The sequence below is a fragment of the Camarhynchus parvulus genome, chromosome 3, assembly GCF_901933205.1.
Source record: "Camarhynchus parvulus chromosome 3, STF_HiC, whole genome shotgun sequence".
Classification (NCBI taxonomy): Eukaryota; Metazoa; Chordata; class Aves; order Passeriformes; family Thraupidae; genus Camarhynchus; species Camarhynchus parvulus.
Genome location: NC_044573.1, coordinates 44495081 through 44516342, shown reverse-complemented (window position 1 = coordinate 44516342; position 21262 = coordinate 44495081). Strand labels below are relative to the sequence as shown.

At 34.6% G+C, this 21262-nt stretch overlaps 1 protein-coding gene across 1 annotated transcript in view; it reads right to left on the bottom strand.

The window, feature by feature from the left end:
* RYR2 (ryanodine receptor 2) overlaps positions 1 to 21262 on the bottom strand; it is a 380434-nt gene that overhangs the window by 102582 nt on the left and 256590 nt on the right. The window contains exons 40-54 of the mRNA XM_030944688.1: positions 20335 to 20608; positions 17589 to 17703; positions 16857 to 16989; positions 15625 to 15728; positions 14087 to 14222; positions 13228 to 13414; positions 12638 to 12743; positions 11303 to 11423; positions 9849 to 10018; positions 7965 to 8185; positions 6546 to 6636; positions 3891 to 4031; positions 3016 to 3179; positions 983 to 1061; positions 254 to 343 (exon numbers count right to left, since the gene is read on the bottom strand). Of these exons, the coding sequence (XP_030800548.1) occupies positions 254 to 343; positions 983 to 1061; positions 3016 to 3179; positions 3891 to 4031; positions 6546 to 6636; positions 7965 to 8185; positions 9849 to 10018; positions 11303 to 11423; positions 12638 to 12743; positions 13228 to 13414; positions 14087 to 14222; positions 15625 to 15728; positions 16857 to 16989; positions 17589 to 17703; positions 20335 to 20608 (2132 nt within the window). The remainder of the gene's footprint in view (positions 1 to 253; positions 344 to 982; positions 1062 to 3015; positions 3180 to 3890; positions 4032 to 6545; positions 6637 to 7964; positions 8186 to 9848; positions 10019 to 11302; positions 11424 to 12637; positions 12744 to 13227; positions 13415 to 14086; positions 14223 to 15624; positions 15729 to 16856; positions 16990 to 17588; positions 17704 to 20334; positions 20609 to 21262) is intronic.

Sequence of the window (21262 nt, the reverse complement as noted above, 5' to 3'; positions counted from 1 at the left end):
AGTGACAGTGTCACATTTTGGTTTCACTGTAAGTTATGACATGTAGATTCAGCTCTGTGAGAAAAAGTTTGAGTGGCCTATTTATAATACAATAAAACCCTTCCATATCTTTTCAGAATTTTGAGGAAGGCAACAACCATACATCAGCTGAAATAGTGTAAGTATTTTTTTTCTTAAAACAATTAAAAGACAAGGCAATATATTTTCAGTGATATTTCAACAACCATCAATCAAGCATGAACAAATCCCTTACCTTTTCAGACAGTAACTTATATTGTTTCATTAAAGGTTGCACTTTTGCAGATTCAGAAAATGTTTCACCATAGGTCCATCCATTGGCAAACTGAATAAGAAGGATAAAATGGGGAAACACAGAAAATTAAGAAAAATCCTTTCCATTGGTAGAAATCAACTGAATAATGCTTCGGCAGAGCTGTTCTCTTAAAGTTTCCTTTCTACTATTTTCTCAACCAACATTTATATTATTTACAAATTAAAATATTAATCATGCAGCATGCTATCTTTTTGCAAAATAACAATTACCAAAGCAACCATATTGATACATTTTTCTTTCAATGATTTTTATAAAGCAGAATGCTGTACTACAGTTGAGGAACTATTGTTTTTTAACATTGGACAAACAAAATGCACAAAGGAATAAAAAGGATAAAGAGCTTATTTGGTTAAAAAATTAGAAAATTTTTTAATAAACTGTCCATAAACTGTTAAACAATAACCAAGTATATTTACTCAAAAGTCAGCAAAAGAAATTATGAAATGATTAAACACTATTTTGAAATACTCATATGCATTTAAAAAACTTTCCTGCAAATACAGTTCAAGAAAATGGCATATCTGTATCTTACCTACATACCAACTTGTAACATCATGAAAAATAATAACATTCAGAATAAAATATTTTAAAGATGAAACTTATTCAAATAAAAATATGATTTTGCTTTAAGAGGAATGTAGATTTTACCTTTTCCATTGACCATTTGTCATGAGCATGTTCTGCATATTTGTTAATGAAATATTCTAGCTTTTCGGGGATTGTAATGCTGAAAGGGAAAAGCAAATCAACATTGTATCATACAGGGCAAAATTTAATGCTTTTGTTGTAAAGAAAACTTCAAAACAATAAATAATGCACACACACTTTTCCTGTGCTCTTCTTTTCACATACACTTTGCTCCAAGGCCCAATTAAATCAAGGAAGATATTGGAATTATTTCATGGGCACTGAATGACAACCACACATGCTGTAGGAATTTAACTTCTTTGAAACATGTATGCAGGTGAAAATCAGTAATGAGATCAAGCACTAGTGCTTTTTGTCCTGTATTTTCTTAGTATTAAAGCCATAACTACAACATATAGTTTCAGAAATATGGTAGTAACTTATTGCACATGTCCATTATAAACTAAGTGTGCTAACAGTCTTTTTTGAAACATTATCTATTTTATATAGTCCAAAAATATTTATGAAATATCAGTTGTTTACTTCATCAGAATTGCTACAAATTAAAGGGAATAACTACTTTTGATCACTGAGGAAATAGTAATACCTGTCCCTCCTAACAAAGAATTTCAATACAAGTAATGTTAGAGTGCCATCTACTGTGAAATAGAAGTCTGGATTTTCAGTCTTTTTCAAAAAGCAGAAATGTAAAACCAAATTATGTCAGAGTAACAGTTTGCAAGAGCCTCACACAACAGTCAGAAAACATTTATCCAGCACTGTCAGCAGGTTTTTATTAAGACTGTATTTTGAGGGAAACCCTATTAATACTGTAATACTTCAAATAATTTCAGAAATGCAATCAAATTACAAGCACACTAACATCCTATTATCTATACCTTTATACAAATGTGTCCAGTACTAGTAAGCAACGCAAAGCTGGATTTGCATGTTAAAAGAATGTAGGATAATTTGGAGGTTACAATGATAGCAGCAGTTCTGTCTTTGTTTTGAAACATCACAGAACTGTTGACTCCTATAACAATGAAGTGACATATAATTTCAGTAATATCAAGTAACGCTTTCTGATTTTTTCAAATCTATTCCAGCTATCTACATTTTTTATTAAATGACACCAGATAAAAACTCAGTTAAATGATAATATAATATTCTTAAGAAAATTTGTTAAAAACCTTCATATATTTTAGCTACATCTTAGAAAAATTAATTTAAATGGTCACTGATGTCCTTTCTATGCTTCAGATTGTATTCTGACTTTAACTGCAGTATTTAGATGTGCATACATGTACAAACATGCTGCAAGGAAGGTGTCAATCTACTGACAGCATCCTGTGTGCTGAATGTTAATAGAGGCAGAAAACTCACAGGGGCAAGTGAAGCAAATGTTTTACAACAGGAATTGTTTAAAATATAGTCCACAGCCATGCTTCTGTAAGACTATTCTATACAAAGGGAAATGGCATGCTTGCTGTAGTCAAAAATCAGAGCAGAAAATTTCCATTCAGATACATGCTTTTTCTGGCTAGTATACTTTAAAAAGCAGGGCCAGAGTCTGGCTGCCTGGAGAGAATGAAGATTATTCTGTCCAATTCCCATTAATCATATTTTAAAAGATTATACAAAGGCACAATCAGACAATTTTCTGTAGGTACACTGTCATTCAAACAAATTGGAATTAGTGTCTTGACATATGTTAATAATGATAGAGATGATGTAGACTTGTCTACTTTTTCAGCTTCCAAGATCATGCTGGTTTGTTTGCAGCAGACATGTAAAGACAATTGGATAGTTCTATCTCCTGGGTAAACATGCATTAAAAATATTCTAAGTGGACAAAGAAATTAATGATGTAACTTGCTAGTTATTGCTTTACTTGATTTAAAATAAATACATAAATAAAAATATTAAGGTCTACGTTTTATCTATTCAGAAGAGAAGCTTTAAATTCACATCACACCAAACAACAGACTCCTCCTCCCTTTTACACACTCATGATCAAAAAAAAACCCAGGTGCAACAAAGTAATTCCTTACTTTGAGGTATCAACAGGTTGAGGATTAAAGTTTCCATCTGAATCCATTGAAGACTGTTTTTCCATCATATTGACATAATTTGATTCCATATAATCTGGAGGTAAGGCCCCTGCAACTGCACTCAGACAAGGCAAAGCCAGTTTGAAGAGTTCTTGTTCATACTTCTGTGGAACACACAGGGGACAGAAAGTGAGGAGTGAAAGGGAACCCTCAAGATCACAGGAGAAACTGATGCAGCTGTAGATGAAACCAAGCAGCCAGAGAATGGCTCTCTTACTCAGTGTGAAACTGAGTTTTTGTTCTGAAAATAAAGAGAACTGACTGTCCAAAGCAGAAAGCAAGATGCAAGTCTTAATCTTGCTCAAAGTAAACTGGAAAAGCATTGACTTCACTGGTAGCAACACTAAACATTTTTCACATGCTGGGAAGACAGCACAGCAGAGGAATATGCACAGCATTCCTTAACACTTAGATTTGGAATTAAAATCATTAAATTTTAAGCAGGTTTGTTAAAAATAGTCACAGAATGAACAATAAATACATACCAAGACATACTATTAAACTACTGTGTAATACAAAATTGATTCAAGGGTGCTGAAAGTACAACTACTAAGCAGAAAAGTGTACAGATCTGTACAGATACATCTCAAGATTATTGCTTTAGTATCATAGTTTTTTTTAATTAGGAGATAATATTTTATACCTGCATAAAATCAGAAGCTATAAGAGGAAGATTTAAGGTCACTAACGCCTGCATTTTTTCCCTTCAAATGCATGATACAGTGTTGATATAAGCTGGGTAAAAATTACAGATTAAGAAAAAAGGTTACACAGTAAGGATTTTACAGTAATTGATGGATATTAAAATTACTTACCTTTTGAGATAAAGCATCAAAAATACCCCAGAACAACTTTCTGGATAAATGAAGTTCTTCTTCTGAGGCAGCACCAAAGTTACCCCATCCACTTGGCAAACAATAATACTTCCAGCATCTTTCATAATGATTCGTCAGTAACTGAAATAGAACATATTTTGAAAGCAAATAGAAATATAACTGCTGAGGTTCTTCCATTCTGGCACTCAAACATTAGACAGATGCTACCAGAAAAATTTCTACTTTTATCAATAAGCAATGTTATCTACATATTTTTTTAATCACTGTTGCATATACACCCAGAATGAGCAGCTTTTTCATCTTTGTTTCAATGCCATTTTGAAAAGCTTTTTTTTTTGGAAAATATTGCAAGTCACAGTCAGTAGAGAGCTGACATGATTTCCTTTTTTCGAGTCTGAACAAACTTCATGTTGGAAAAATGCAGACATTTATAACATAAATGTGTATTTGTGCATAAATAAAGACAGGAATTAAAAAAAAAAAAACCAACAACCCATGTCTGATATGTAGAAGATGTAGAAGCGAGGATTTTGATAGCCAAAAATATAACCTTGATACTGCACTGTTCTTTTACACTTTCAACAGATCAGGAAAAAATCCCAAAATAATACATATAGTATATTTTTATATCTTCATATTTAAATAATCTGTTAATATTTATTTACTATTTAAATTGTTGGGTGACTAAAGAAAAAATACAGAGAAGAACTTAGATGCATATAAGATGTAAATAGACATAAGTTTTATCATTTATGTAGAAGCACGTGAGTCTCAGAAATATGGACTCTAAGAGCTGAATGTATTTTAAAATATTTTTAAAGCTATATTCAATTATGTAATGGCCAGACAAGTTTGCTTTTGGAATACATGTGGATAATAATATATATGAATATGTTTTTAAACCTAGTCAAGAGAGTAAGGAAGGCTTAGTCTTACAGAAATCCCTGATGAAGCACTGAATATTATTTAAGAGGAAATAAAAACAAGGCAGTCCTGTTCCAAAATGTCTGAACTATGTGGAATACAGGAACAGCATCACAGATTTGAATTTCCATGCTGCTTAAAACCTGAGGCAATTTTTAACTGTAGAAACCAGCAAATGTATTCACAGTAGATAGCACTGTATTCTGATTTGCCTTCATCATTTTCTCCTCTCTTCCCATTCAAAATTACATTTTCAGATGTCTGATTAACTTACAGTTGCCTCTTTACATTACTATAACTGGCTTGCCAGTCCAAGCCCATAAGGAATGCACACCACAGTACTACAATACTTTCAAATGAGAAACACAGCAGATATGGGTAGGAGTCCCTTGTTAAATCACTGGAAATCAGTTTACTATAAGTGACACCTTTTGCAAGTTATAGGTCTATCTTCAGCTAAAGAGTTCAATTCTTCAGAAGTATTAGCCTTTTAGGTGTCAATGGACAAAATCCTTTGCCCATACTAACACCATGGTTCTCTTCACATCTGTAGTCTAACAAAGCCTGACTAGCCAAAAGGATCCAATTATTATTTCCTTACTGGTCAGTTCAACAACAAGGGCAGCTCACTGCAGTCATGACCCTTCGTATCATAAAATCTGTTCTTTTAGATGAACAGATGTCAAGAAGCTGGGTTTTTTTCTTCCCCCCTCAAAAAAAAACAAACCCCGAAGCGCTACAGCCATACAGGACGTGCCAAGTTACTATTGGTTTTAGCAGCACATAAAATGCCATAATGCATCAGAAGGGTCCCCTTCAGGGCAGTATATTGAATTATCGACTGTTTTTCTCACAAGAATGAAAGAATGGCTGCTCCAGAATATTTAGTTTGATTGAGGGTTTCTGGAGGGCATAACCAAATTATGAAGTACTTGGCAGGACTTCAACAGCAGGCCCTGGCTTTGAGATTAACAATTTAAATTCCTCTTCTTGCATCAGAGTTGCAGATGTGCTCTTAAAGCATAAAAATGTATTAAATAATAAAATATTAAGTATCCAAGGCAAAACTGCAGTGGGAAAGCATTAAAAAGGACTGCTGAAAAAAAGTAGGGAAGTCATGGAAGCAAATGTTTATTAAAAGTGATGATGTTATCAGGAATCTTTAAGGAATGTGTCAGCTCCAAAAGGAAAAAACCCTCATTTTTCTTATGTATTAGGAATCAGAATAATAGATACAGCTAAACTTTTGGGAGCTGAAAACAAAATGCAACATTACTACTAAACATTATTACTTAATAGATTTCCAGGCACTATCAACAGAGAAAGAGTCCTTTTTGGAAAGCAAGGAAAACCAATGCAGAGGTGAAATGTAAGGGCACATACAAAACTGTAAATTGTTATGTTCTGTGCACTGGATTCTGCGCCCTGCACCCAAGAATTTTTCTATTCTGTTTTCACATAGGCTGAAACAAACAGGAAATAATTAAAGGAGAAGCGAACATTAGACTCAGATTTCACAATTCTCTATGGATGGATGTAAATTAGACTGGATTTCTCCCAAACCAACAATTTATCGTTAAAAACTATGGTCTTAGATTACTGCAGAGTGGAAATAACATAACAAAGATTACAGAGAATCTTCTCCATGCAAGTATTTTCTGTTGCATTAGGTTATAAAGAGTGCTGTTGAATACTAATATTTACTTTTACCTTGAGAGGCATCTTTGCATGTTCATTTAACAGAGGTACATCAAATACTAATCTCCTCAGCAAATGCTGCATCATGGAAGGCCGCAACTGCCTAAAAGCAGACAAACCATTTCAAAAGGGTGCACCAGCACAGTTTCGTGTAAATAATTGATAAATACATTAAAACAGCATATCAGCTCTATGCTGTTAAAATTCTTCAAATGAATAAAACAATATTTTCCTTGTGGCACTAGGGCATTAAGGGTCCAGAAGAAAGCAAACAAGTGTATACTAAAGAAAATATTCTGAACAAGCTGAAAATCAAATGCTTCAAAGAAGCCAAGAAAACGTCTGATCTACAGACAGAGAAACCAGGAAAAAAAAAGCCCTGAATTTTGATAATGTGTATTAGGATCACTATGCTCATGAAAAAAGGATATAATGTTAATTTCTTGTAATATATCTCAATGACTCTTAAAATATCTTAGAAGCTAATGAAGACATAAGAGCATTATCTCTTTAGATGTGCTAAACAAGACACCACAGTGGGCACCAACTGGAAGGAGAGAAGAAATTGTTATAATATGAATTTTAGAATGGTATAGACATTAAAGTTTTCCAGATAAATAGCAAAATCTGGTCAATTTTATTGGTTCCTATCAATGCAATGTATATATTAAATGGTCATATCAAATACCATCTAATGTAATATGTTTTTACTTTTTTTACAGTATTATAATAAAAATGTCTCTCATTTCTGAGCACACATCCACACTATTAAAAAAAAAAGTCATGGTGAAATGCTAAAAAAAAAAAAACAAACCAAATCCTCTGGTGAACTGAAAGCCAAAATGCTAACTGTAATTAGAAGCTGAATTCATATTTGCCTAGTCAGGTTTTCATAATTGGGCCTGTGATTTTATAAAAATTGGATAATAATCAACTGGTTTTGACCTGCAGACACACAAACAAAATCTGTCACAAAGTTGTTCAGTAGAGACATAACAATACTAGTCATTGATTAGGATTGCAAATGGAACACACCAAATAAGCGTCTACATAGAATTAGATAAGTTACTGAATATAAACCAGAAATATAAACAGCTAAAATTATTTACATGGCAATTCAGTCTATGTATAACTCCACAATTCCAGAGCTTTTTATTTTTGCATTCTCTTAGTTAATCACCAAGGTTTTAATTTGAAACATTTGGTGATGGCAGAATAACTGAGGACTGAATGAATGAGAACCGAGGAATGACTGGTAATTAATAAAATTGCAAATTGAGTACAGTATCTTAACAACTATCACAATCATCTTATGGGGGGAAGAAAATCTTAATTACATTACTGGTGGCATAGTTCTGCATTCCTGTATTATAAATATCACAGATTGCTTTATCACTTAGCATTCCTGTACAGCCAGGAGTACTTTCTTACCCACAGATGGACAGCAAACACTCTTCAATAGAATCTCGTTGAGCTTTGGTAAGAGAGCATCCCTTTGAGAGTCTGTACACAGTGTGCAACAATGAATCGATGAGGGAAGCATGGTGCTCTGTGCCAGCAAACAGGGGAGCACATCTGGTCAAGAGAGGCAAGACTGCTGTGCACAGGTATCGATTCAGAGCCAAAGCCATATCCGTAGCACTTAAAGCAGCCTATAAATTAAATGGGACAGAAATTAGACTTGTCTCATCAGCGTGGTTACAAATGAAAAGAAATTGTTGCTTTTGTTCTGCAATTATAAAGGCGGAAATTTTCAAAACACAGAAATTAGGATGTGATACCTACTGGAGCTACATGCCTACCTTCTCCTGCTGCTTTTAAAATCTCATAGATAGCTTCTGTTTTCTTTTTAATGAACAAAAACAAAACCAGTAAATGTGGCCATTCAAAAAATAATTTTCAAGATTATATGGAAGAATATCACAGTTGCTAAACAGAATTCCAAAATCAGGTAATACAAGTCAGTATCTTTTTGCTATGAACAAGGCCAAGTTCCATGTGAGTTAGAAATCCTCACCTGCTCTTTCTTAAATATCTGGAAGAAAAGGACCTGGGGATGTTGGTCAACAGCTGAACATGAACTTGTGCCCAGGGGGCCAAGAGGATTGCTGGCATTGTGGTTTTTACAGCAATAGTGTGCCCAGCAGGCCAGCGATCATGCCCCTGTATTCAGCACTGGTGAGGCTGCACCTCCAGTCTCCAGTTTTGGGCCCCTCACTGCAAGAACGACATCAAAGTGCTGGAGTGTGTCCAGAGAAGGACAATGGAGCTGGTGAAGGGTCTGGAGCACAAGTCCTGTGAGAAGCAGCTGAGGGAGCTGGGGCTGCTTAGCCTGGAGAAAAGAAAGCTCAGAGGAGACCTGCCTGAAAGGAGCCTGTGGTGGTGATGTGTCAGCCTCTTCTCCCAAGTAATGAGACAGACAGGAGGAAATGGCCACAAGTTGCACAAGGGAAGGTTTAGATGAGGTATCAGGAAAAATTTCTTCACTGAAAGGGTTGTCAAGCATTGGAACAGGCTGCCTGATAAGTGGTGGAGTCATAATTTTGGAAGTGCTCAGAAAAACTAAATATATATTCCAAAAAGTGGATATGGCACTTGAGGATATGATTTAATGGTGAACACGATGGCGGTGCTAGGTTGACAGATGGACTTCATTATCTTAGAGGTCTTTTCTGACCTTAACAATTGTATGATTCTATGATCCTAAATAACAACATCATTATTTTCAGAAAAAATCGTTGTCATAAAAGGTCAAATAGGAAAACCAAATTTAATGTCTTAGCTCTCATAATAGCTCTCTAAATCTAAACTTTCTGGACCAAGACAGCTAAAAGAAATTAGAGAGAAAATAAGACTCACAGGAGGAAAAAAAAAAAGGCAGCAACAGTGAGGAGGAACTAAAATAGAAATGTGGTCATTTTCTAAACAACAGTGTAGGTGTCCCTAACAAATGCACAGAGATGAACGCTTTCTGTCTATCTCTGGAAACAGGCTTCCAGTCACTTCTTCCCTGCTGCTTCACTGGCAGCTCATCTGATTTGGATTCCATAGCACAAGCTCAGAAAGTCTCCTGGGGAAAAGCATTGCATCTTTTGTAGATAAGGGTATCAGTGCAAGTTCTTAAAAAGTGAGCATTACACTGATGATGCATCTTGAAAAATTATCAAAGCTCAGAAGAAGCAACATGCAGTTCAGCCAGCATTTGAGAAACACAGAAGATGTGAAGACATCAAAAATGCTTTTCCAAGGGATGAAAAACGCTGTAGTGTTCAATAAGGTAAGAGAAGCAACATAAAAACAGACTGAAACCCTTACCGTATCTAATGAGGCAGCAGCACGAAGGTCTGGCAGAAAGCCAACTTCAAGAAGGTGTAGAAGAAAATCCTGGTCCTCAATTCCATAGACCCTGTCAAGGAACAAAACCATGGCTGCCTTGTGATCTGGGCAAAACCCCGCAGACATGTCAGGTTCCACCACAGTACCATCTAAAAGGAAGAAATAAGACTTCAATGACAAGGATTCTCCTTCATCAGCAGACTAGGCAGTCATGCTGCTACCTGACAGAGCTTTTGAATCTCTGTTAACACCTAGGCATCTTCCCCATATTTTTGTTACACAAAGGAAACATATTTGCAGTTAAATCAAAAAGAATGCATAAGACAAATTCTACCCAGAGCCCTCAAAGTCCCTGCACATTTTTCTTATGCATGTTTATGTTTATGCTTTGTATATGAAGAGATTCTTAACAGCTGATATTCTAAATGCTAAGTACCTAAAACATAATCATTAACCCTCATAACTACCTAGTTCTCAGCAGAAGTAGATGGAAAGTAAAAATTGCAAGAACGCTGCATCAGAGATCCTGGAAATGCAGCATTGGTGAGCATATCTCTAATGTATGACAAAGAATTAAGAATGTGCTAACAAGTCCTATCTATCTTAAAACTCTCAAAATATCTGAAAGGAATTCATTTAAATATTTTAAAGTTTTGTTACTTTCATTTTGGAAAGAACATTAGCATTTCTGTATCTATGAGCTGCAAATTGCTACTGAGACCTCGCCTATAGGTCTATCCCTATTTGGAACATTAATAAGTACTAGTAAAATAGACTTATTGATCTTTTTATCTTTTCCACTGTAACCTATTGGAAAATCTTGTGCTGTGAGTGTCTAAACAATCCGGGTTGCATTTATAATGTTTTCTCTCCAGCCCCACAAAAAAGCAGAGGTAATCCCTTTCCCTTTTATATAGGTGCTCACATAGCTCCCACTATCGTAATCAATTTCATATAGGCAGGAAAAGCAAAGAAATGCATTTCCCTATGTATATCACACCTATCTCTTCACCATAGTTGCTGGAGAACAACTTTGGTGTCTTATTAAGATCTGCTAGAAGCAATTGATACGGTTAGAACAGCAAGAGCTAAGGATTATGTTATTGAGAAATGAGACTGCAGTATTTTAAAATAGTTCTCAAATCAGAAAGCATGCATTTTAAAATTTCATTTTAAAGTTGTAACAGATTTTCATAATTCAATTTAACAGGATTTATATCAGTGGTTTAGGGGTACACAGAATTGTTGACTACAGCACGCAGAAAGATTTTTGAAACGTGTATGAGATACACAGGATCTGTCTTTAAATTCTCACAATAAGTAGTTGAATTTCTATAATTTTTATAAATGCTGAAAAAAGTATGAGTGTCAATATGTCAATAAATTGCAAATCATAAGAATAGGATGAGAGAAAAAGTGTAGAAAAATCTTACCTTTTGCTATTGTTGGCATGTGAAAAGCAATACTGATTACTCCCACCAAATCTTCAAGTGGAATCAAAGACCGTAAAATTGATCTGATTCTAATGGCTTCCCCTTTACCAGCATGAATTAGCTAATAAAAAGACAAATAAAAATTTAGCAAGATCTTCTTTTTATCATCTATACAAAAGAATAACTGCTCTCAAAATTGCATTATAATTAACAATGTAAATTTCATGCAATCTGCATCAATTTGCTGTAGTTTGCATGCAAATGTGCAAAGTCTACAAATCTACATGTTTGCTTATTAAATAAAAGTAAGTTCATTTTCAGAACAGAAATTAGGTAAAGCTGGTGAACAAAGCCTTAAAACGTAGCAGTATATGGTGGGAGGGGTGGGGAGGAAAACAAAAGCAGATTTTCAGATAGAAGAAATTAGGGGTTTTTGTCCTGGTCAAATAAGACACTTTGAAGTATCTCAATTGTTTGGGTTTTTTTTAAAAAAAGGACGCAAGACAAGGAGAAAACCAGACAATTTTCTTATTCAAACAAAACAGGTATTCATACACTGACCTTATTAACTACATATATCTCTCCTCTCTCAAGTTCTCAATCCCTGCACAAATCTGATACTGATCTATACCAATGTATATTAATTAGGGCACATTCCAGGGTGAAATGAGAAACTATGTATAACTAAATTTCTAAAGAATAATAATGTATATTGATCATAAACAGCAAATATTTTCAAATAGTTTCAATCTCTAACATAATAGGAGATAAAGTTTTTATAGTGTTTCTAATTCTCTGTATCTAACGCCTGAAATAGTGACATCTTTTCTTTGAGAAGGTTTGTTGGTGTGAAAAGTTTTTGAGATATTGATGCGTATGTCCAAGTATAATGCTTATCCCTACATTTTTAAAAAATGCCCAATAATATTTACATTTATATGCAACTTAAAAAGTCTATTTAAAATAAGTATATGAAGAATAAAACTTTAGTTTATAAAAAATACATCACTCTACACAATTACAGAAAATAGGGACATCTGAGGAATTTTATTGTCACAATGGACAGTCAAACCAAAAAAAAAAAAAAACCAAAAAAAACAAGGGAATGATCCCTTTAAAAAGAAGAGCTTCTGAGAATTTTTTTCCTCTTGTCAATGAATAGAACAGGACATTATGTCCACTAAGATACTGTGCGGCCATACCACTGCTTTAATACTTGATAACATGAGGCATCCTCTCCTACACCTAATACCTGAGAAAAAAATGAATGGCAAACCTGTAACCTGTAAAACAAGATGCCTTTACCCTCCAGTGTATGAAGAACATAAAACTTACATGCATTTCAGGAGCACAACGTCCTAGGAGATCAATCAAGGCAGCATAAAAGGTCATTATTGCATTTCCCATATGAATAGTGTCATCTTCTTGTTCTTCTATTTCACTGTAATTAGTTAGATGTTACAATAAACAAAATATTTTTAAAAAACCACATTTTTAACAACAGTAATAATGAAAGAAAATTTTCTCATAGGTATAACAGCTTATAGAGAGTGGCTTCTGTCAACAAATGGACTTACAGCAGAGTAAGACAGAATGTATTTTGTCCCTAAAAGATTGCAGCAACATCTCCATTGTAACCACTGGTACCATTTATCTGTCTCATTTTGCATCAGTGGACTGACTCTTAATGGAATGAAAAAGAACAAACAGAATTCTAGAGATGTCCTAATATTTAGAGAGAGTTACTTAAATTAATAGTGCAGAGGAAGCACTGTTTAGAAAAAGATAAATCTCTCTCCAACACAGAATCCCAGGAAGAATGAACTGATAATTCAGGTGTTAAAACAAAGAAGTCATTTCACATCTAATATTACAAAACAAATAAACAAATATTATGACAATGTAAGCAATTCTACTGCACCTACAGGGTTTTACCAGATCCATTACTTGGGGAAGGCCCATCTCTTGCTCGATCTTCTGATATTTGTATTGCCTCCTCCATTGCAGCAAGCAACCCATTGCCTCCTTCTCCTCTTAGAGCAGGACCAAAACATTCAGGTCGGCGAATAAGCAGTCTGACTACAACATTAGCATTCTCCTCTACACTCTCTCCTACCACATAGAACAAATATCAAGATACAAGATTATATCAAAAATAGTTCTGAAATATAATCAGAAAAAAGGCACACAAAAGAGCAGAACACATAGATACTTTTTACTACAAAACAGTTTAAATATCACAGCACAGTTACATAAACACACATACTCCTCTATTACTGCAATGAAATGAAAAAAAAAAAACCAAACGTGTTTTTATTCAAAATGTATTAAAGCCACAGAATTAACTATGTAGTAAAGGATGTTTAAAGCACCACTGAAACTACTGAATTTTAGTAAAGATTCAGTCAAGTGCAAGGGTTAATGAGGGGACCAATATAACTGCTTGGACACTAAAACTGGACTAACTAAATTTTCATTAAAAGATAAGGCTTTGGCTCTTTATCTACCATTATTTTATCACAAAAAGATTTAGCAATCTCTGCTCTACTTCCAAAGGAGACACGGGCATTTCAAAACCAAAGCTGGATCCAAAAAATGGGGCACAGGTCCACAGGACCCTAAATGCCCATTTCACAAGTTAATATGTGTCTTAAATAATTCTACTCTTTCTGCAGTTTCTTTTAATTCACAGTAACTTACCAAGTTAGCTCGTCTTACTATTTAAAATTATAAACTTATTTGGATATTGGGGGAAGTTATAAAATGTTTAGGCTTCTACTCTACCATTGCAAAAAACAGCAAAACGAAGAAAATCCAAATATCTTTCCCCTTCAACTGGATTCCAACCAATGTCCGGGTAGCCTTTACAAATCAACAAAGGACAACTCTGCAACCCACATCCAGCCAAGTAGCGAACCACCTAAAAGCAAAGTTGGAAGAAAAAGATATTAAATGTGAAAAAGAAGAGAAGTTCAAATTCAAGGGAAGCCTCCTCATACATTGTCAAGATATGGTAACCTCAATCTCTTATTCCTGACAAAACTGTATCATGCTCTGCACAAATCTGAAGAGCGCCCTCTTTCTTAGCTCACTTTTCCAGGCTTTTCTTACTCCTGCCATGAACTGCACGACCTACTTATCTCAATTTCATCATTTGTCTCTCTAGAATATGCTTCTCTACCTGTTTTCTCATTTCTCTTGCAACTCTGAGCATTACAAATTAGTCAGTTTTGCAATATCCTCCAACTACACACCATCCTTAATCAAAAACATATCTTTTCTTTCATGAAGAATAAAAGCTCCACTCTTTTATTTTGACCATTCATTTTCACTTGCTTTTTTTTCCTTTCTTTTTTAAATACACAGCAGTAATTACAGCAGGAATTACACTCCTTGTAACTCAGGACTATAGGCTCAGTAGTAATCAGTTGGCCCTTTCCTTTCTGAATTGTAAGAATTGAAAGCACAGCCTTTAGCCAGTTTTGACAGCTTCTTCTTGCTGAGCACTTATAATAATGGTAAGACTGAAAATGTCCTTTTAAACACACATGGTCCATCTTCCTATTCAAGAAAGGAACATATGCACTTTTATTACTTCTGACAGATGTTTTCCTATGAAGATTATATCATTTCCAGAATGTGAGGTCTTCAAAAAGAAATTAGATATTGCAATTCCTCTGTCTTTTCTTCAGAGTGATTTTTTAATGTCTACCTTGAATCTGTCTTTCCGTTATTTAATCTGCTTTTTTTATCCACTACTGACAGAGTAACTATTATTCTATTCCTCCTTGCAGCAGCAATTTAGACATACTACACAATTGTCACAGATTCTCTTGAGTGTTTCATTCTTTAGTGTAATTAATCCAAATTTCTTAAACTTTTCTGAAACAGGTTTAAATGTTAGGGGAAAATACAACAGATATAGACAGATATCTCCATGAAAATTTGTCATATATTGTAACAAGTTGTCACAAAGCTCCTAGTAACCCTTATTGCCTCATGTCACCACTGCATGTCACCATTCAAAAGAACAACAAAGCAAGATTTTAGCAACCAAGATTTGTTGGATATGGACTCCACTACTGCAAAATTAAGAGCTGCCTTTGAAGCAGTTCCTTTTGGCTACAACTGTGTGTGTAATCACCGCAAACTCTGTTCAACTCTTCAGACCACCAGCAGAAAGAACAACTAACCAGGTTCTCAGTCTTCCCCTGAAAAGTACCAGAAACTCCCATATAATCTTGGATTTTGCTCACTCCAAGAAAGGGGTATCTTCTCCTCTCCATAGGGGAAAAAAAAAGCTTGATGAAGAAGCTACCAACCTTCTCCAGATCAGGCTCCCTTAAAGCCAGAGCAAGCTCATTGTTATCCATTACAGACGCTGCAGCAACATCTAAAGGAGTTGACCCTCGCATAGAAGGAGAGGCTGTTAAAATAACATTTAGTTTTAACACCAATTTAAACCCCAACAAAGTCACAGGAAATGCATTAACTTTTTTTAATAAGATGCAACATTTTGTCATTAGTAAGGACATGATTATAAATATATAATTAACAATCTCACTTTATAATACGTACTTGCATGAAATTTGACACTGATATGAAATGAAAATACAATATGAATGTTCAAGCTATAAACAGCTTGTCTTGCACATTCCTCTTCTCACCATATACTTTAAGATCTCATTCTCATTTTCCTAACTGACATAACTCTGTTTTGAGGAAAATACAGTAATGATTATATGTCTAATACACAGACATGCCACCAAATGCATTGAAATAGAAAATATCTTTACACTTTAAAATAGAAGATTATGTATTTTTTTAAAATGGCAGTAAATATAGCATTAGAAAAATCTAAGGTTTTCATATATTGACTCTCCAAAGGCATTTGATTTGGGCTCTTCCTCCTCAAAAAAATTTTGAGTTTACACTTCTGCTCTATGCCTTTAAACATTCAGGATCATTTTAAAAATTACCATGAGGATTCCTAAATACATATATATTGTCAATTTCAATTACAAAATTACATGAGGATAAATATATTTCCTCTACAACATTTCAGGTGAGCAAAGGAAAGCAAACATGTCAAGAAAGTTTCAAGGTTCATTTCTGGACATCAAATCATGCACCTAATCAAGCAAATGAGCTCTGTGTTTCTCCCACTGCCATAGCTGTATACTGACCAGTACACAGAAAAAAAGTGTAGGGGTGCAAGCTTGCAGTGAGAGGTAAGCCTTAAAGAAATGCTGCCAAAACATATCAGTGATTCTCTTTGTGAAAACAGGAATATATTCTGTTACTCAACATTAGCAACTAACCACTGAGTCTCTCTGAATGTTCAGGCATATACAACAAAGTGTACTAAATTAGCTCAACTTAATGCTACTGTCAGGGGAGCTGTCTAGAGTTAGCAATACAGTTAATGAAGACATTTTGCACCTGAAATAGGAGAAATTTCAATAGATAGTGAGTAAATAGAGGGATGAAGAAAGATACAGGTGGTTTCACATATAGATCAGGAGGAAGTTTTAAACTTTATTTTAATACTTACCAAGGCCAACACTGCTGTTTTCCAACAAATAGCTAAGATGATCAAACATAGCTTTTTGATTCTGCCTGCTGATGCGGCAAAAATAACATAGAAAACGGCAGCAGTTTGCTACCATCTTTGGGAAAGTGATTTCCTAAGAAGCAAATAAAGACAGATTGAAGTTCAAACTCTAATACAGACATGCAACATGCAAACGATCATTTTATATAAAGCCTTCTAACAAACTAACATGTATGTTAGGAGGCTTTATATAAAATTATTGCCCCCCCAGGGAAATTAACTGTTTAGGTTTCTCACTGGAATCAACAAGACTTTCCCAGGTAGATAGTAACACCTTAAGCTTCAAAGATCAAGGTGGCTTTAAAATCTAAAGCTGGGATAACCCACAGATTCTAGATTCAAACATGAAAAAAGGTGTATATTCAGTTTCATAGAGTAATACTGAGTTGTTTTTTTAATTAATTGATAAAAAGACCTCCCCTTTAAAACATAATAAATATAGAAAGTGCTACAGTTTTTTCTTTAAAGCACCTAAAATTACAATGTTAATAATACCTTCCTCTGGAATGGAAGGACAGATTCTTCTAAAAACTTAAGTCAACTGTTATGGTAATGGAAATTAGTAAGAGGTTATGATCCCAGTACCTCCAGTGACAGCTCAGTGCTTTATAGAAAAAAGCTTTGAAGAGCTCTATTGCAAATGCTCTGCCTTCTAACAGTGAAATGCTTTACCTTGGATTCTCCTCCACCAAGCACATTCACCATTACTTCCATGACAGTTTCATGCATACCTAAAGCTCTCATGAGATTTGGATGTTGGTAAAATACTTTGTTATTCATGATGTCTCTACAGGAAAACAAAATTAAAAAATGTTATGGACAAGTAGTTTACCTATTATGTTATTTGCAAAGCTGATTTACTGTGCAATTCTTCACCACCTCCTGAAGTAAAAAATTACCTCAGGGACTTTTCCCCTTGAGTTTCAATCTCTCCAGTCTATTTTTCTATGCACACTGTGGAAGAACGTGATCTTTATTTTCCCATATTATAGTTAGTGCACTAATTACCCCTTGATTACACTGGAGTAGAAGAGTCTTCTACTCTCATTAGAAATTCTGCTCAGATCTAAAACTATGTTCTGACAAGAGCATCATCAAAACTGCTATATTATTTTATATTTTAAATTCAATAATGTAATATTTTTGACACAAAATGCCTTTTAGATTATTAAAACATGGAGATATTTGCTATCTGCCATCGAAAGCAATAAAAAAATCCTAGGGGAAAGAGGAATCCAGCTATCTTCTAAGTGTCAAAACCAGAAGCTGCACAAATGTTATTCACAGTTTACTGTTCAGCAGAACTCTTCTACATATTTCATCAGAACAGATTTTCATAGTTAAAATCAGACTTTAAGATCATAATGTCAATATTTTATTTGACATGGTATATCCAATAAAAATGTCCAGTTTAAGGAGTAATTAAATTTATAAAAAATATAATTACTCTTGAAATCAAATAAAACCCATCAATAACTGTGAAAGCAATTAGGCCATGGAAGAAAAGGATTAGCAGGTCACTAGAGAAAATACTGGTGGCAACTGTTAAAATTTCACTGTACATTTTAAACACTTTTGGTTTTTTTTCTTCCTGACCAAAAACTCCTCCTCTTGGGCAGGGAAAATTCAGCCTTTTAAAAGATGAGATGTGAAGAAGACTATTTGACACTGAGTTTTTGACTTCCAGTAATTTTTTCTCTAAAACCTAAAACTGAATTTCACATCAGTAATGAAGCCTCCAAATGCTGTCTCATCTCCTTTCTCCACTAATGCTTCAGGCTTGAAAAAAGACCTCAATGGTATCAATCTTCCAAGACATTCTAAACTTCTGGTTATCTGCAGCAGCTTTCTTTTACAGAAAGCAGTACAGAAAGTCAAAATGTCACCTCAAGGGCTGGCTAGCAACATTGCACTACTTTGCAAATTACATCCACTTTCAGTGTTTTGTTTAAGTGTGAACTGAATTATAAAATGTCATGCTTGGGGAAAAAAAATCTTAACAGCTGAAAGAAAGGAATATCACTCACAGAAAAAAAAAAAACACAAAAAAAACCCCAAACAAACAAACAAACAAACAAACCAAAACCCCTGGCATTTCTGAAAAGGTATTGGAGCTCAGTTTAGCCTAGAAAAGGTAAAAATACTGCAGCTGGGTAACAAGTTAAACAAGATATTATGGAGACTACCAAGAAAGGTGACAGGAAGAAGTAGTGACAACAGTGGCTTAAGTTACACCAGACTTTCACATATCAGCAAGAAAACCATTAACATTCAATATATTCAGAAAATCTTGGTTCTTAACTCACAGTAGAAAATATTGAGGGAAAAAATGTATAAGAACTAAACACAGAACATGACATGAAAACCAAATCTAGTCATCACTCACTTATTTTAGACTTCCTAAACTGGAGTGAACTCAAACACTTTCAATCTGTATAAAAAGGTTGATTTGGAAATGCCAGTACTTCATGTCTCTTGACAGACGCCAAACTCTGCCTTTTGCCAAAGCCTTACCATGAGTATGCCAAAGACTTCAGCACATGAAACACTGATAAGACCTGCTGGTAACCTGAGAAGTAGGCATTGTTTATAATGACAATGCAAAATTATGTATGGACATTTTCTGGATATATGAGGTTTCAGTAAGTTAAAAAACAAACAGGAAAAAAAAGCATTTTGCACAACAAAAGCTTTCCTTCTGTTTGCATTCCTGGCATTCTTTATGTAATACTGTTTTTTGTTGTCATTGCTCTTGCTGGAGATTTTCAACAGATCACAGCTGATGCTTAAAATCAAAAGACATCTCTTTGAAAAACATGAGTGAAAAAAAACAACTAACCTCTTTCCTGCTAGAGACTATCATGTTTGCTTTACTGTTTCCTCCAACTGACCTCTTTATTAGCCTATACTTCACTATTATTAATCATATAATTAGGAAGAATAACGATGTGTGAACTACTTCCCAGCTCAAACCCATTATCTACATTTAGTGCAATAAAAAGGATGGTATATGTACAGACATGGATAAGCACAACTCCATTAACTGACTGCTGTGGGAAATCCTATGTGTCAAGAGCCAAGAGTTGGTGCGTTCATAGAGAATGGGTAGTACTCTTGACAGGATTCTTCACAGCCATACTATTTAAAATGTAGTAATAAGATAGGTTCTGTTATCATAAAATATTACATACATCTTTTCAAATTTTTTCAGAAGTCTTACAGATGTCAACTGCTTCTCCCCCCATATGATACCTAAAATGCTGCAAAGGTTTTATTTTACTACCGAGGATACTGCATAACTGACAGCAGTGCCTGCATTTACACCCATATTCAGATTCAAACTTCAGGTGCAACCTTGGCCATAACCATACAGCAAATAACAAAATCTGTAAAGAGAAGTTACACTCCAGTTATTTACCCTAATCCACGAATCATAAGTTTCTCCTCTTCCTTCCCCATTCTGACACTAAGCAAAGAACGGATTTGGCCGAGGGATGCCAGAAGATTGATGGTGTCTTCCACAGACACACTATTTATGGTGTAGGTCTTTGGCAGGGCTCGAACCAGGCCACCAATACCATCATACTGGCGATGGAGCAGCACAAACATGGCCCTCACTAACTCCGGGTCTTCTATCACTGACTCCTGGGCCCAACGCACCATTGTGTCTGAAATCAACTGCTGGAGAGTAGCTGTGAAGAAAATAAATAAATCACTGAATTACCATTAATTGCTCATCTCTCTGCTGCTAGTCCCTCAGAACCCACTGTGCAACATAAATTGGAATTAATTTAATTCCTAAGAAGTATTTTTTCCTTAGTATTTCTTCAGCAGTCTATCAAAGAAAAATAAAACCATGCAAGAGAAGCAGAAATATCTCAAAACCAAAAGCCTATACTAAAAATTAAAATGAAACATAAAAATTTATGAAGACATACAGGATTCTCACGAAGTCACCAGAGTTATTTCTGTATATTGCTTTCAATATTTTTCTATGAATACAGGCCTGAGTGCTTTTTTAGCCTATTATGAAGTAAGGCTGAAAAATTATACTGGTAGTAGATGTAAATGATATTTATTTACATGTCTAAGTTCTGAATCCACTCAAAGTTTTGTAATGCACACCTCAAAATAATTTAATTTATTATTTTGCCAAAGAAAAAGGCCTTTCAGAAGAAATAAAGACACTAATATTAAATAAATGACAAATCATCATTTGCATATTCCCAGTTCAGTGTCCAATGAAACAAGAAATCTGTATCTGGTAGTGCCACTGATAATCTTTATTAGTTGGGGTGTATGTGTGTTTGGGAAAGATATGTTGACATAGACAAGCTGTATAATTG